Genomic DNA, 18,539 nt, shown 5'->3' with positions numbered 1-18,539 from the left:
CTATACTCGGGCTTATTTTAAAATCCAGGTTACATGGTCCTAGGCACCGGCTTAGCATTTCCCTGTCAAAAAACAAGCTTGGTAAATTCACCACCTTTATCATCATTATCACAAAGTTACAGGCAATGTCTTTAATGTTTTGGAAAAAGGCAACCTGAAATAAGTTTATTTTGGCTTACCTTTTAACGATTAATAGTTTGTTTCACTCCAATGTAACGGATGGATCATGCCTAAAAGATCCCCTACAGGCCTACACGGCTACACCAAAAAAAAAAATCATTGTCAACCATTTGATCTTTAACATGCTTCTACGAACATTTTAAACGGGAAATATTGTAGTTTGTATCATTTGATTATTGCTAATTTTTAGTATCCATTTATCTGTTGGGTTCATCCATGGATGCAAGGTTCTATACACAGATTAAAAAGGCAATTTCAAAAGACATCGAGACATGCTTTGGGTATGCATGGATAAGTTAGAAAAATTAGGATATGCAATCCAAGTAAAAACTCAAAAAAGAAATCCCACAAAATACATCAATAACACTAGATGTAGGTTTATTAGTTTAAGGTATGAAGTATTGGGACAGTGACACACCTAGCATGTAGCATGGGTGGCATGTATGGGACTGGATCTAACAGGCACATCAATGTATGCATGTCAAATGAGCATTTGATAAATATTTTGACAACTTTTCAAGAGTGGGGTGAGGGTATGTTAAGGGACAGGTGTTAAAAAAAAAAATTTAAATGTTCATTGAACGTGCTTACAATTTCATGCCTACCTCATCCGAATCCGGCATATAATCTTAAGGACGTTATGAGCTGAAGGGTGTTATAAGGACGGGCTATTCCTAGTCATTGAGGATCTACTAACGATGTGTGTTGATGATGAGTACCTTCAAACAATGACAATGAGTGTTGAAGGAAGAATGGCTAAAGATGGGTGAAGTCATTGGGTGAACAGGACAGATGAGAGTAGGGGTGAAGATCGTAAGGAACAATGGATGAAGATAGGGGAAAACATTGAGTGAACATGACAGGCGAGCGTAGGGGCGAAGATCGTAAGGAACAATGGCTGAAGATGGAGGAAATCATTGGGTGAACATGACAGATGAGAATAGGGGCAAGAGACAACCCATAAGGCACCGGAAGGGAGGGGAGGCACACAAAGGAGAGAATAGAGATGTTGGCAAAGAAAGGAGGGACACATTCACACAGGGGTTAAGGGGGAGAAAAGGTTAGGCACAGGGCTGAAAGTTGAAACCAACTTATGTAAGTGGTTGAAGGAATGGACCATAGATGGTCGATCAAGCCTCAACGCAGCAAAAATTGGCTTCTTTCTGGAAGTTGATGAATTGGGTCTGAACTCTGGAGGCATGACTGGTTGGGCGAGTTAGCACAGAAAAGTCCTTAGAAGCAATCCAAAGTTGGGCCAGTAGAAGATGGAACTTAAAGCTGGAGTAAGGATACACAAGTTTCTCCTTTGTCCTTCGGGGCATACAGTTTATTCTAGGTCCATTTTAGGTGCTTGTCGGTTTTTTCATTCCACCAAAACTGCCTTTACAACTTTCCTAATCCATTGATTGTTTTCTGGGAAACTTTTGAAACACTCATGCAATATATGGGGGTGGACTAGAGAACAAATTGTATCAGTGATTGATTGTTTTCCAGCATAGGATAGGGAGCTGGCTTTCCATTTGCTCAATCAACTTTTGAACCTATCCACCAAGAATTCAAAGGATTGGGTTTTTTAGCCTATTCCAAAGGAGCTATTGGGGAGCTATGTAATGGATCCTCATTAAGATCAGATGGTGTGGTTCCCCACCCACTAATAGTAAAGAAGTAGATTGGGACGAGTTGGTGGTTTAATTGGAGATCTTACCCGAGTCAAAAGCTAAGACTGAAAGAGCTCGATGCAACAATGATTGTGGAACAAGAATGAATCCAGAGGTCCTTGTCAGTCAAGATAGCTTGGGGGAGGTGCTCCAAAACATAGAAGGGAAGAACTTTTGTGTTGGACGCAGTCCAAGTCTCACAAGAAATAGTCATGATAACAGAGGCAAAGCAACCATAGCGGTGGCTGAGAAGGGGCAAGAGAGGAGATACATAACGAAGCTGATGCAGTGCCCATTCAAGTGGCTCGATAGCTGCTAAATCTTAAAAGAAGATGCAGAAAGTTCAAAGTATTGACATGATACGCTCGATACACCTGTTTACAGGTGTTCTCATGAACTGCTTTTTTTATTAAATTAATATATAAAACTGAAATTTGAAGAAGAAAAAACTAAAGAAAAAAATAAAAGACATATAAATTAAAATATATAAGTATATATTACCTTTATCGCTACACAAAGATGTATCGATACTTTGAACCATGGATCATGCAGTTCAACAAGAAGGGAGAATCTTTTCAATTTTCAAATGAAGTACATTTGATTGAAATGGTTGCAACTAGGTTTCTTGTCTAGAGAAGATGGAAGAGTTGTGGAGGGAGAAAGACAAATGAAAGATGATGGAAGATCAAGAAGCCCAAAAGGTCTTAGGTGGGGGTAGCTTGGTAGAGACCTTGAAGAGGGTGGATCGAAACTAAATACATGAAAGGTACAAGAAGAGTAACTAAGTTCGAATTTCCTCTTCACAGAATTGGCCCTCACACTCACCTCACAACCTTTGCAACAGCACATTATGTTTTTATTTATGGATAGATGTTCCCAATGCATGGTTGCAAGGGCTGTGAGCCGTGAGGTGGGTGCCAAGACCAATTTGTAAGAATGAAATCCGATTTCAATCGAGTCAGATATTAACACCAAATTAGACCCAGAACAACCCAGAATTGGTCGGCTAGGATAATGCTACTGAAAGTGATCTCCAATGAGAACCTAGTAGTAGAAGTTGCCTTCATAGAATCGGTGGAAGTGGTGGTGTTGCCTTTGGCCTTGATCCTGGTGGGAGTGGCCACTGGTCAGGAAGTGCAGAAGAAATGGCATAAAGACACCATGAATGGGGAAATGGTGAATTAAAAGGCTAAAGGCGGAGGAAAGTTGGTAGGGTATACTCATGTATTTACAACAGATTAAATTTATTATAATTTCTTTATACATTTTCAAAAACATGGATTGGGGGGCAGATTTAACAAACATGAGTGGGGTCAAAATATAAGTAAAATATAAAGAGGGATTGTGAGGATTTTGAAGGCATATAACTAGTATTTATAATCTTATATTCTTTTCGATACTTCAAAATATTATTACATTTATAATTTTTTCTACTGAAATAAACCTATAGAAAAGTTTTAAATACAATGACTACCATTTTGTAAATAATTCTAATAGAAAAATGTTAGGCTATCTAATTATATTATAATATGATATAATATAATTACATTTTATGTGTATATATTATTTTAGGTTCAATTTGTATTAAATATTTTTTTTATAAATAAGACAGAAATTGAAATTTGAGACCACAAAATGAGTTTTGTGTGTGTGTGTGCAATGGGGTTGCAAGGATTGTGATAAGTTACCCAAAATAAAAGAAGATCACCCCATTCAGACAATTGAGCACAAAGTTAAGTCCTCCATAAGTTTTTAATATATTGTACCCATGACCCAATGACTAGATCAGAAGATCAACCCGTTCAACTGCATAGGTTGAACGGGTTTTGACCAAATCAACGTTTTTTTTTAAATAGTAGGTTTTAAGAAACCTTGAATTAGGAATGGAGCCAAGTGATGGTTCAATGGTTTAACCATTTGAGTCAACGAATTGCAAACATTGAATAAAGCACCATAAAAAGTATAATCCATTTATATTCCATTTGGAATGATAAAAATTAATTGACCACAATAAAAATAATTTATTGAATTACTTAAATAAGATAAAATAATTATTAATTATTGTTATTAATAAAAATATTTATATTGATATAATAAAAACAAATAGATTTATAAAATGTAATAAGATTCATTAAAAACAAATATCCATTTAAAATTAATATAAAACTAATACAAAATTATCTAATAATTATTAGTTTTACAATTAATTTTTACTAATGAACTTAAATTCTATTAAAAAAAAACTTAATATAATTAATTAAATTTAATAAATATTAATAAAAAGAAAAATTAATAAAATTTTATTAACCTTAAATATGATTTAATTAATTTAAAATCAATTTAATTTCTATTTAAGAATAGGGAAATTATCAAAAAAGTTCATTGGGTTTTCTACCAATCCTATGAACCTCCCCTATATATGCTTTGACCTTAACAAAAACCTCCCACATTGTTTTGAAAAGATGTATAGAAATTTCCCTTCGTTATCATTCAAAATAGAAAATGTGGATGCAATGCATTAATTTTCTTTAAATACCAAATTTACCCTTAACCAACTTTATTTAGAAATAATTATAAACCAAAAAATATTTTGGTAGAAATTTTTTTAACTAAAAATAATTACAAACCATAAAATTTTAAAAAAATATTAAGATACAAAAATTAATACAGATTTATGTAGGGGTGGAAATGAATCAAGCTTTTCATGAGTTATTCGAGCTTGACTTGTGAAAAGCTCGATTCAGCTCAGTTTAAACCAAACTTCAAGCCAAGCTCGATTCAGCCCAATATATAGTCTCGCTTGCTAATCAAGCCACGCTTGAGCCAATTGAAGCTCGATCACCATACATGCATAATAATTTTTATAATTCTTATTTTTTATATTTAAAATAAAAATACTTTTTATATGTATCATAATAAATAATCTTATAATTCTTAATTTTTATATGTATAATTTTTATTTTTTATAGGAAGCTTGGCTTGTAATCGAGTTTGAGCTGAGCCGAGCTCAAACTTGCAAGCTTTTGAGCCAAGCCAAATTCAAGCTCAACTCAAGCTCGAGCCTTAACACTATTTTGACAAACTGAACTCAAATAACCAGGTATTCAGCTCAGCTAGACTCAAATCCACCCCTATCTAGAGCATAGGAAATTAGCCTCTCACTAAAGCGCAACTTGAATTGTGATCGAATAAACTAGACAACCCAAAAAAAATGCTTGAATTGAAGTTAGATTAGCACCGTTTAATTGGAAATGCCATAAAGCTCATTTCTCAATTTTTCTTAATAAAATATGTGCATCACACGAGTTCCGACTAATAACCCTAATAGCTAAAGGCAAGGCCCACCACTTGAAAAACCAGCACTATGCAGTTTTTCCTCTACAACCTTGGAGCTTCTGGACGAACGCTGCCGCTATGCAGTTTTTCATCAGAGTGCACCATTTCGGCATTGCCTAACCTGGCTTAGAGCTTTCTGACATGCTTCTCCAAGGCAACTGAAAATCTTAAGTTTTGATAGATTAAACTACTATAATTATGTAATTAAAACTGGGGTGCAAAATGGGTTACATTTGTATTGTCTAGTCCTCACAAATAATCAATAATCAAAGAGTGCAGGAAATATGCTAGTTGCAGATATGAGCAATAAGACCAGCTGAGCAACCATTGACCACATGGATAGCATTGAGCAAAGGGATCCATGCCTCATTCTAACTGATAAACTGCCATAAAGGGCATCAGGACACTCCCAATCCACAGCTTCCCATCCTTCTCCTCCACTTCACTAACAGCTCTAACCACCTTCCCTTGGCTGTCCTCTAATATCTGTAGAATTTTCCCCTCAAGACTGTATTTGACAACAATTGCATGTTGCCGGCCTCCAATCTGCAGTAGATACTGAAACTTGGCTAGAACAGGGAGCTTGAGCAAAAATTTCCTCAGCCTGGGGTAGAGGCTGCTTATATAAGCATACATAGAGCGACGACAGTGAATTGCCACCCAAAATTCACCTCTCTCATTGGTTCTCACATTGTCAGGGAATCCAGGTAAGATAGCAAATATGTCTGAGGTCCCTGCTTTCTCACCTTTCAACCAATATCTCCTTAATCTGAGTCAGCAGAAAAAGTTTTACATGTAAATGGTGAACTTCCAGCCCTATAGCCCTATTTACAAGTGCCTAAATTTGCCTGGTAGATCATTAATAGCAAAAGCAACACCAATAAGATAGAGGGAAAGTAATATAAGACTCTTACTGGATAGGTCCTGCCATACAAGCTAGCCTACATGTGGGGAGATGGAAGGATCATTTGATGTCCCTTAAGCAAGGTTAAAAGTATCAAATACACCCAATATGCACGAACTTGTGTATGGGTGTTTAAAAGGCACATCCCTATTTCTTTTTTTAGTTTCTTTTTCAAAATTTCCAATGGTTGATCTTAGGCCTGGCTACCCCGTGAAAATCATCAAACCACAAAATACCCTATATTTAGTGTATCAGGGTGCTACCGATAGATGCAATATGCCCAATATGCCCTGATATGCTGTGACTTTTTGAACCTTGCTCCATACCATCAATAGAAAAACCAATGCATTAAGATGCTCCTAAGCAATCTGCTTCAATCTTATTCTCTTGGGATAAAGAGAGAAACTTGAAAATCACCCTAGTTACTACAAGTTTTTTTTTTTAATGAAGAGGACACTAACCTGCCACAGGATCCATCAGAAAAGACAAAGAAAGACTTATCCTTGCTCATGGACACCCCATTTGGGAATTGGAGATTCCGCATGAGGACAGTGGTTTCTTTTGTGAGTGGATTATACTTCAAAAGCCTTCCATCATCCTCTCCAGAGAAAACTAGCTGTATAAAGTTCCTGAAGAGAAACAATTTCAGAACATTCCCATATAAATGATCAAACAGAAAAGGCTCAGATAAGTATATATTTGGAAGCCTTTGTCTAAAACCAACTTCATGGTAAGATCTGGACTGTTATTGTAAGGGCAGACAAAGCTTAACCAATAACAACTAGCTAACGAGTGACATCATGCAGCAATACAGGAAATCTCTACATGGTAGAGAGTAAATATGGTTTACTGGAGTCACTCACTTCCCCAGTACACACCAGTTATCATGTCAGTATTTCTTGGACCTTTTCCCAAGTGATGTTAGCTACATAGCTGTTGAAATCTTTAACTTCTTATGATTTAAAAAATGCCCAGATTAAAAAGGGGCTTTAGTTCAGCAATACAAAAGGGGCTAATGGCTGAAATTTGCTCCATGAAAAGAAGGCAAAGACCTTTTGGGGCCCCAACCATGGTGCCATGTTATGACTATTTTACAAACCATATTCTCTAAATGATTATGATCTTCACAACTCATTTCTCCCCCTAACCAATCAAGAGAATTGGATAGATCAAACTATCATGACATTCAAACCAATAACAACTTCCGGCCGAGGTTGGATCCAAGGATCTACAACCCTTTACTCTCTGTGCACAACATCATGCAATCTTAAGCCTTCGCACCATGGTTTATATACTCCTCTTTCTATGCATAAGTTATCACAATTTATATCATGAGTCACCATAAATTTCATTACTCTTATAAGCATTTAAAGTTTCAAAATAGATGCAAAGAATATAAATAGGCAATTCAAACATGAATTTTGACTTTCAATCATTATAAGACTAACCCAATGGAATAAAAGCAATATTAAGAAATTTCAAGATGAACATTAATATGCATATTGACATATATTGACAAAGAATAACAGGTGTGGTGCCACTAGTTGGTATTTTGGGAAAAAAATGTATATAAGCTGGGGACTAAAGTCAGGTTTACCTCACAAAAGAGGTTTTTAAATGCCTAGCCTAGGGCACAAAACATGAAAGATTTAGGATTAAAAAGAAATGATTATGAGGACTGGAGTTTCAGGTTTAAGTTCTGAAATATTGCAGAATGATATAGGTTAACAATACTTGCATCAGAAATTCTTGTTGCAATAAAAATTGTACATATGTTGATGTTTAGGGTTAGGTGTAGGTCAATAATGAAGTGATTTTGGACAAAATTAAGGTTGTTCAGACAATGGTTAAGGTTATAGGGCTAGAACATAGGCCCCAAAACATAAAACTTTTTAGGATCTAAAAGGAATTGTCAAATAGACTAGGGTTTTCATATATATGCACATAAATGCATACTGCATACATACATGAAAGAGAGAACTTTACTGATCAAGACAAAGCCATTGTAGCCTTACGGATGGCTTAAACCATAAGTTTGGAGCCATCATCATTCAAAGGCTTGCCAAAACTACCCAAAGAATGCATGTTAAATAGTTTGAAGCTTCCAGAATATGAAATCACCAACCACCAAAGCAACTGCTCTCTACTCCTCAAAGCACCAATTATCATACCAAAAAAAAAAAAAAAGCTGCTCTTCAAACTCAAAATATCTTCTAAATCCTGATCCATTATGAAATTCTCAAATTATACACCTAACAGTAACTTAAAACAAAAAGAAACTAAAAGAAAAAACAATGATCACCATAATGAACAAGAAAAACTGGGGAATCCATTGGGTGAAATTCATGATTGGGCCTAGTAGGAAGGTAAAGAAGCCAAGAAGAGCTAACAAGAGGAGCAAACAAATTCTGGTTCGATCTGAGGGGGAAGCTGGTGTTTGGGATTGAGTTGGCATTTTGGGGTTGGGGATTCAAAAATGTAATTGAGAGGGTCTCAAAGGTTGTTCTGTGTTCCAAGGGACTAATTTTTCATCTGACTTAGGATGCTAGGGGAGAATGGTTATGGGTTTGGTGATGTTCCTTTCTGTAGTTGTGGGATTATTTCCTTGTTACTGCTGAGATAATAGGGGAGTGCAGGTTTGATGTTTTGGTTTTTCCATTGTAATCTCTGGGATTTAGGGTGTTCTTGTTGTGTTTCCTCCCTCAGGTTACTGCTGGTTACCTTTCTTTTTTTTTGCTTTTCAATAAACTTTATTCTCTTATAAAAAAAAAAAAGCATGAGGTAAAGCAGTGTAGCCTCACTATTGGTATATGAAAAAGCATCCCAAGTGAATTTAGGAGGTGAGCATCAGACTGGATTGGGCTTAGCCAAGGCCTAACCCAACCTACTTTGGATTCAGGCCAAACTTAGCCTAATGTGCTGGGTGTAGGAGTGCAACTCGGGCAGGTTGGGTAGGGTTGAGGATCAGTCCAAGTGCAACCCTAAGCCTTAGACCTCAAGCTTGTTAGACAGTGTATGCCCTTAGCTCCAATCAGACTGATATACATAAGCATTTATCAGTAAAAGAATGAAGTACGTAATTGTTTTATGTTCAAATCAGTGTGCTTCTATGAATTACTCCTTAAACTGGACACTTATGAGACTCGTGTAAGTTTAGAATGTTCTCAGCCATTTGATAAACTTGGGGAGTTTATCTTGACAAAGTTGACACTGGTGTGTTGTCGAATTGGTGGAGCAGCTTGTCTCAGCTGCTAGGGTTGGACCCCAAGCACAGCTAGTGGGTGTTTGGAAGAAACACTGAACCCAAACCAATTTCTAATTATGCCCTGGACCTTGGAGATAGATGGGCAAAACTGGAAAGTTGCACTTAACCCTAGACTTGATTATGATACTGCACTAGGTTTTGGACTGAACTATCTTTGATATGCCAACTAGTGAGATCCATCAAGGCTCAAATATTTGAGTTTGTTGGGGAAATTTAGGAAATTACCTGAGTGGGAGATCATAGTGATAGGACCAGCCCCTTTGTCAAACAAAGTGAATATCAAGGTTTAACACTCTCTTTGATGGAAACCTTTTCTGTCAGTAGTGGATTTCAACTGTGTTTGAAACCTGATATGTAAAATATATTTATATGTAGTATTACTATTTTACGAAAAAGGTTTACAAAAGGTTTTAATCCTAAGATCCATCCTAGTAGAGAATGTGACACTGCATCTTGTAGTCAGGAAAGAGGTCCCTTCCTATGGGTTGTTTTGATGATTATGGGCCGAGAGGTTAAGTGCAAAAGACCATTACAGGGCTGACTACCTGATGGGATTTATCTTACATAAGTCCATTATTCTTGTGTCTTTATAGGATAGCTAAATCCATGGATCATTTATGTGTAAATGTTCGGCCCAAGCTAATTGGGTCAAGGGTTCACTGCCCTTGAGCAGTGAATTTGACCTAACCTCTTCCAGAGGTGGGGTTGAACCCTTATTGACTTATGTGAGACATTTGTGGGTCCAACACTATACAATATTCAGGCCCAAAGTGGCCATGAAACACCTTGGGGCGTGAACCACTAAAGATAAAGTCTTGATCCAAATCTGATTGATCTGGATCAGCTCCTAATAGGATTAGGAGAGTGCACTATATAGGGGACTAATTTGGTAACTGGTTTTGTTGAAACAATGTTGCTAAATCGACTTCGCACACACAATTGCACCATCTTCAGTTGGAGGCTGATTTTGAGTTTGATATTGGGTGTGAACTACCACTTTGGGAGATACACATTGTGGTCTTCGTATCAAGTATAACCAGTTTTAATTTGGGTTTCAAATTTGGTCAGGTTCAGTGCAAGATCGATCCCAAAATGTCAGCCTTCAAAATCATCGGGAAATCGATACCCAGATCAGGTTATAAAATGTTTAAAAATTCACCCAGCCACTAGACATGGTTCGGCTATGTCTATTTTGATTTCTAACGCTTCCAATAGTGGTATCAGAGCACTAGGTTTAGTTCTTGGATAGAACCAAATCAAATTTGAAACAAATGTCAAATCGGCATGAACAAGTCTAGCTGATTTGACCTAGTCAACATATGAACTTAGAATTCAGTTCTCAGTTGGGGCCAATGATATGAAATATTATTATTTTATTTTCTGATGATTATTTAGAATAATTCTATGATGAATTCATCAGCTGAAAGCAAGGTTTTAAATTTCGTAACGTATTGGCCGATACGTATCGTTCCGGAAGAGTTCCAATACACACAACATGTCTAATTAAATGGTTTCGTATTTTTTCGTCCGTATTGAACCGATACAGGTTCGATACGGACTAAAGTCTGAGACGCCACTAAATGCTAATATAATTTAATTAAATGCTCATTTAACTTACCTTTAATTACAACATTTAATATGCCATTAAATGTTATTTAAGTCAAATAACTTGTTAAAAATCACAAGACAAAGGTAAGAAGCTTTAAACCCAAGTCATTTGCTTGCAACACTAATTAATTAACCATCATGCCAACCTCAATTACTTATTAGAACAACATGTTTTTTTATACTTAAAGGAATCTTTCTTGCCTTGGTGGATTTCTCCCAACAAATGCTATAAATTTGATTATTAATATTTATATAATAATAAGACAGATACATGTAAAATTTATTTATTAAAAATTAAGGAATATATTAACTTGTATACATAATAAATATCATCTAAATCTATATATAATAAATATTAACTAGTAAATGACTTCAAAAAAATATTAACTAATAAATATTAGTATGTATACACATACATTTTAGTTCTATTATTTTTCAATGGTTACTAATTATATCCCAATACTTCATATAAATCATTAAAGAATGATTTTTTATGTTTAAATAAATTAGTTATAAATTTATAATCACATAAAACTCTTTTTTATTATTGTTCATACTTTTTAAAGATTTTTTGGATTTTCTAGTGTATCCATGCATATCTTGATTTTTCATTTATATCTATACGTTTCCAAAGCGTATCTTGATACGTCTCCTAAAAATACCTTTCTGATACGCCTTCCATTTCTGATACTTTGAACCTTGGCTGAAAGTTTGATAGAGGTCCAAAATTTCAATACGATATGCCCGATACGATACGGATACAATACACACCTACAAGGGTCGTATTGGGATCTGACCTGGTTCAGGGGATAGACCAGCCATAAATCAACCCCTCTGAACCAGTTTCAAAGAAAAAAAAAAGGGAATGTGAGCTTCAATACAGGCCGATACGCCCCTACCGATGTATCGGATTTATCGATATTTTAAACCTTTAGTTTGATGGAAATAGAATTCCATGTGGTGGCAAGTTTAATGCACACCATGCGATTTTATATTCATATTCAATCTATAATTAATAATTTTGCTTATTTTTAGACAAAATGTATTGGAGTTTTTCTTGATGTAAGCCCTAGAAATTAGGGTTTTCTAAGTTCGTTTACACTGGAGGACAAGTTGGAGATCGTAGAGGATGATGGAGTACAAGTTTGATAATGGAGATACCAGATCAATGGATTCTTGTAGATTGTCCGGATTAGAATCTGACCATCAAACTATCAGCCCTAGTTATTTTGTTCAATTATCTTCTTCTTGACTATTTTTGTTGTTTTGATTATAAATCATACCAAAGAATTTTCAGATCATAGTATTTTTGAATTGATGCATGTTTTGGACACCAAACCCTAGGCCGATTTTATCTAGATATGGTCCACCCTACATGGGCCGAACCTAGGGTTCTTTGGGGACCATTAACAGCAACTTAGATCACTGATTACGTGATCAATTTCGAACCTAAGCCAAGGGGTTTGATGGGCCATTACATGGACCAATTTGTCCCACACTTTGTGAAGCCTAGTTGGGTTTATATTAAAGCAAAATGAGCCCATTTCAGCATAGACTACTATATGGGTTGAACTACCTTTTGTAGTTGGGCTCATGTACTAAGTCAAATTTTATTGGATAAATGGGTTGATAATGTGTTAATATAAATGGATCTGGGTTTTACAAGTTTTAAGTTGATTCTTGATCAATTATGTATCATGTGCTATGTGAATGTGATTCATACATGGTCTTCAAGTGCTTGGATCATGTGAAGAGTTTATGTGGCTCTCTAAGCCCATCATAGCTAAATGCATATCATTGTCATGATGTCCATGGCTCATTGAATGATCTCCCGCTTAATGGGCCCTCCTCTTGTTTCCTCTCCAAAGGGGGAGCTCCGCGAGAACCCTAACCCACTTAGGGCCCACTTAAATCTGATTTTATGAAAGTTAGTGAGAGTCACTATGGTAAGACCTAAAACCAACCCATGGACTAATATAATTATTCCCTCATAAACGGTATAAGTGCTAATTGATAGGGAATATAATAAGATGACATCTCTAAGGCCTTTCGTCATTAACATGAAAACGGATCGAATTGGTGGATAGAGATGCACCAAAAAATTGGGCTCTCTATTTCATTGAGATAGTTGAATTGCTTCATTGGATAATAGGGGCATCATAACTATTGGGAAGGGCCTATCCTAAAATGGAAGACTCTCAGAATACCTTGGGGCTCCCGATATAATGGGTCAATACTTACTGATTATAAATGTTTAACGTAAAATGACTATGAACCTTGTCAATAGAGGCCAAAAGGGAAGCTCATGAGATATGGGTGGATTCATGATCCTTCACAGAAAGTGATGGGGTTATGTAGTTGAAACAGTTAGCCTCATGCGCCTATATGATTCCCCACATTTTCAATGATATAATTAATGTATCAATCCCTAATATAGAGAAAAATCTCAAAAATGAACAAATGGAAATGAAACATAGATAAAAGACCATTCTACGGTATATAACATGAAATAATAATAATTAAGTTGTGGACTAGATATATGTGCAATTTGTCATAAATGGCATAAAGGCCATATGCTAAGTTGCTAAATGATAACAAACTCAAAGGATCCAACTACGCAAACTGGATTCACAACCTTAACCTAATGCCCACGTCCAAGAAATTGGACAAAATTGCCAACAAAAAGGCACCAGAACGTCATGGTGAAAGAGCTTCTAAGGCTAGAAAGAAGGAATATTAGGAATGGGAGGAGAACTCTTTTGCTCATTGTTACATCATCATTTCATTGAATAATTCTATCTGGAGACAATTTGATAAGATAACCTCTTGTAAAGAAATCCTGGATAGTCTTAAAACCATGCATGAAAAGCATAACCGTTCTACCCGCCAAAAGATCCTCAAATTATTGATGACCTTTAGGATAACCGAGAACCAAACAGTTAATGACTATGTCATGAGATGATGGTGTTCATAAATGAATTGATGGCTCTTGGCTCCAAATTAGATGATAAAACAAAAACCAATGTCATCTTTTACTCCCTGCCCATATCCTTCAATCAGTTTGTCCTCAACTACAACATGAACAAACTAGAAGCTAGCTTGCAAGAGCTCAACAATATGTTGCAACAAGTCAAGGAACTGATTAGAAAGGTTAAGCCAGTAGCCATGCTTATTGAAGGAGGTAGATCTAACAAGAAGAAATGAAAGAGCAAGAAGAAGCCTCAAAAGAAAACTGGCAAACCGAAGAAGCGTAAGGACAAATCATCAAATGAGTGTCACTTCTGCAAACAGACTGGGCACTAGAAAATGAATTGTACTTAGTATTTGGAATCTCTTAGGAAGAAGAAAGAAGGTATTATCGAAATTCAAGTTATAGAGACCAATATATTGGTTACTTCAGCCTCCTGGTGTATTGATTCTAGGGCTACATCTGCAATTGTTGCAACTACTACTATAGGATCAGTAGACTTAGTTTTTAAAGAAGGATAATTAACCTAAAAGATTGTTTTTATGTTCCGCAACTTAGGAGAATTTTTATTTCAGTTTCTAAGTTATGTATGGATGGTTGTTCCATTTTATTTAGTAATAAGATTACAATTATATTTAATAACAAATTTCTTGCCTCGGGAAAACTTTTTTTTTATGCCGCCTCTGGAGAACTTAGAATGATCTTTATGTACTTCATCCTTCTCTAGAAACAAATGTGACCAAAACAACTTCGAAATACATCCCCATGAAAAAAACACAAGAAAATTTTAATCCCACGCGCCTATGGCATTATCAATTTGGCCACATAAACATAGAAGTCATCTAGGTCAGACTGGATAGGACCCTTGTTTGCTACTTCTCTAACTAACTGCATAGGATCCCACGTGTGGTAGTGTATTCGGCCTCAGTCATAAAGTTTATTGGGGACCCTTGTTTACTACTTTTCTAACTAACTACATAGGATCCCAACATAAAGATATATCCAGATGTATACTTTCTATCATCTAGGTCAAACTGGAAGTCGACATTTGTAGTGAACTACCATCGAGACAAGACAATAGTCTTTAGATCTTCGTAAGTATTTTAGTATACTCTTTATAGCCATCCAATGCTCTTGTCTTGGGTTGGATTGATATCTACTCACAACATTAACGGCCTGAGCAATGTTAAGTCAAGTGCACAACATAACATACATGATGCTCCTTACGGCAAAGGCATATGGAACTTTTCTTATATCCTTTATCTCCTTAGGGATCTTAAGTGACATTCCTTTGGAGAGAGTGACTCCCATATCTAAAAGGAATGAATCCGTTCTTGGAATTCTACATGTTGAATCTTTTGACAACATTGTCAATGTAAGTAGATTGAGACAACCTAATTAACCGTTTCGGTATATCTTTATAGAGTCAAAGTCCTAAGATATAAGAAGCTTTTCCAAGATCTTTCATAGAAAATTGCTGTGAAAGTCATACTTTCATCGTTATTAACATTCTTAAGGCATTCCTAATGAACAGAATTCTATTTACATATGGAACTAAGAATGCAACCTTGTCTCCCACTATCTTTCTGTAAACATAAGGTTCATTCAGATTTTGTTCAAAATCAAATTGTTTGACTGTTGAGTCAAAACAGATATTTCGGCTTCTAGAAGCTTGCTTTATTCTATATATGGATCTATTGAGCTTATATACCATGTGTTCCTAACCTTGGCAACAAAGCCTTCTGATTATTGCATATAGATATCTTTAATAAAATCTCCATTTAGGAATGTAGTTTTGACATCCACATGCCAAATCTCATATCGTAATGTGCAACTATAACCAATAGTATCCTAATGGATATAGCATGGCCATCGATAAAAAGGCTTCCATAACCGATTCCTTTTTTCTGAGTGTAACCTTTACCACAAATCGAACTTTATAGGTCTCAACCTTTTCATCAGGGCCCTTCTTCCTCTTGTAAATCCACTTGCAACCAAGAGGGGGCAGGTCTACCAGAGTCCAAACTATGTTAGTATTCAGTGAGTCCATCTCAGCTTTCATGGCATCTACCCACTTCAAGGAGTCTATGTCTAACATAGCTTCCGTATAAGTCAAGGGATCTTCCTCATTGCCCATGGCTTTCATTAAGTAACTTTCTTGGTCATACCCGAAACGTACAAGAGGCTTAGATACCCAAGTATATCTTTTAGGATGAATATTAATATTTTGAACCTACAGGTTATCTCCCCCTACCCCTAAGCCCTCATCAAGAATAACTTCCTGATACTGATTGATTAGGATGTAGTCCTCTTCTAAAAAGTGGGCATTTCGACTAACAAAGACATTTTGTTTTCTTAGGTCATAAAAGAGATACTCAATGGACGCCTTAGGGTAGCTTACAAATAGGTAATGGCTGGTTTTGGATTTCAGTTTGTCTACACTTGTCTTTTTGACGTGTACTGGTTTTGGATTCCTAGTTCCGCATATAAATTGCAATCTTTAATGTGTGTCCCCAAAAAAGATATGGGTAACTCTGAGTGGACAAGGAGTAATTGGACCATACCTCATAAAGTCTAATTTTTCTCTCTAATACATCGTTTAATTGTGGTATAGCAAGAGGAGACAATTGTGATATAATCCCGTTGTCCTTTATATAGTCCCTAAATTCGTCAAAGAGGTATTCACCTAATCAATTTGATCGAAGGGTTTTGATTTGTCTCCACAACTATTTCTCGACTTCATGTTTAAATTCTTTGAACTTTTCAAACAATTCAGACTTATGTCTCATTAAGTAAATGTATCCATACCGAGAATCGCCATCGATAAAAGTTATAAAATATGAATGTTAGTTAATGTGCCATAACATTCAAGGGACCACATACATCTGTATGCATAATGTCAAATGTTCCTGTACATATTTCAGGCTTACCTACAAATGACCTTTTAGTCATCTTGTCCTTAAGGCAATGTTCACAAGTTGGTAAATCTTCAAATGTGAGAAAATCTAGAGGACCATCCTTCACCAATCTAGTGATTCGCCATAGCCACCTGGGATTAACATCTTCTCGTGTTCTTTTCATGGGGTTAGTAATGTCATAAGCATGTGAGATTAACATTTTCTTGTATTCTTTTCATGGGATTGTGTTCCGAAATTGTTTCAATCACATTTGTTTTTAGAAAATAGAGTACATTGAGATGATTCTCAAGTTCTCCATAAGCAAGGAACTTGTATTCAACTTAATTATAATCTTATTACTAAATAAAATGGAATAACTATCCTTACATAACTTAAAAACTGAAATCAAATTTCTCATAAGTTGCGTAAAATGTAGACAATCTTTTAGGGTAACAATCTTTTCTCTAAAAACTAAGTCTACCGATCCTATAGTAGTTGCAACAATTGTAGATGTAACCATGTGTAGCACAATCTCATCATCACTCATCCTTCTGCTTTCCTTGGACCCCTGCAGAGTGTTACATGTATGATTAGAAGCCCCATAATCAATATACTATGAGGCAGAAATGACCAATATGTTGGTCTCTATGACCTAAGTTTTGAAATTACCTTCTTTCTTCTTAAGGGATTCTAGATACTAATGACAATTCCTCTTTTAGTGCCCAGTCTGCTAGCAGAAGTGACACTCATCTGATGATTTTTCCTTCTGCTTCTTTGGTTTACCAGTCTTATTCTGAGGCCTCTTCTTGTCATTACATTTCTTCCTGCCAGATTTACCTCCTTCAACAAGCATGACTACTAGCTTATCCTTTCTAATCAATTCCTCGATCCTTTGCATCATATTGTCAAGCTCTAGCAAGTTAGCTTTTAACTTGTTCATGTTGTAATTGAGGACAAACTAATTAAAAGACATGGCAAGGAGTTCAAGATGGCATTAAATTTTGTATCACCTAATTTGAATCCAAGAGCCTCTGGTTCATTTACGAACCCTATCATCTTCATGACATGGTCATGAACCAACCGATTCTCAGACATCCTAGTGGCCATCAATAGTTTGAGGACTTTTTGTCATGTAGAACAATTTTGCTCCTTATACATGGCCTTTAAACCATCCAAAATTTCTTTACAAGTTGTTATTTTATCGAATTGCCTCTAGATAGAGTTATCTATTGAGATGGTAACGTAACAACAACAAGAGAGTTTATCTCTTCCCTTTCCTGATATTACTTCCTTCTACCCTCAAAGGCTCTTTCACCAGGATGCTCTAGTGCTTTTTAGTTGGCAATCTTGTCCAATTTCACATATGTGAGCACTAGGTTAAGGTTGCGAATCAAGTTTGCATAATTGGGTCAATTGAGTTTGTTATTACCTAGCAGCTTAGCGAATGGTCCATGTGTCATTTCTAACAAATTGCATGAGTAATTAGTCCACAACCTAATTATTGTTTCATGTTATATACCATAGAATGAACTTTTATCTACATTTCATTTCTATGTGTTTATCTCTAAGATCACCCTCTATCACCAGGATGGAAACATTATTTATGTTTAAAAATGTGGGAAATCACATAAGTGCATGAGGCCAACTGTTTCAGCTGCATAAGCCCCACCATTTTCTGTAAAGGATCATGAATCCACCCATGTCTCATAAGCTTCCCCTTTGG

The 18,539-nt window shown here is 35.9% G+C and overlaps 1 protein-coding gene across 1 annotated transcript in view; it reads right to left on the bottom strand.

Moving 5' to 3' along the window:
- Positions 1-5,078: 5,078 nt before the first annotated feature.
- Positions 5,079-18,539, bottom strand: part of LOC148871406 (protein STRICTOSIDINE SYNTHASE-LIKE 3-like) — a 33,804-nt gene continuing 20,343 nt past the window's right edge. The window contains exons 3-4 of the mRNA XM_088968608.1: positions 6,540-6,707; positions 5,079-5,943 (exon numbers count right to left, since the gene is read on the bottom strand). Coding sequence (XP_088824734.1) covers positions 5,541-5,943; positions 6,540-6,707 — 571 coding nt within the window. The 3' untranslated portion in view covers positions 5,079-5,540. The remainder of the gene's footprint in view (positions 5,944-6,539; positions 6,708-18,539) is intronic.

Source organism: Nelumbo lutea, chromosome 2 (genome assembly GCF_056320005.1).
Source record: "Nelumbo lutea isolate HS-2025 chromosome 2, American lotus-T2T, whole genome shotgun sequence".
Lineage (NCBI taxonomy): Eukaryota > Viridiplantae > Streptophyta > Magnoliopsida > Proteales > Nelumbonaceae > Nelumbo > Nelumbo lutea.
The sequence above is the reverse complement of the archived record's forward strand: the minus strand, read 5'-3'. Positions and strand labels throughout refer to the sequence as shown.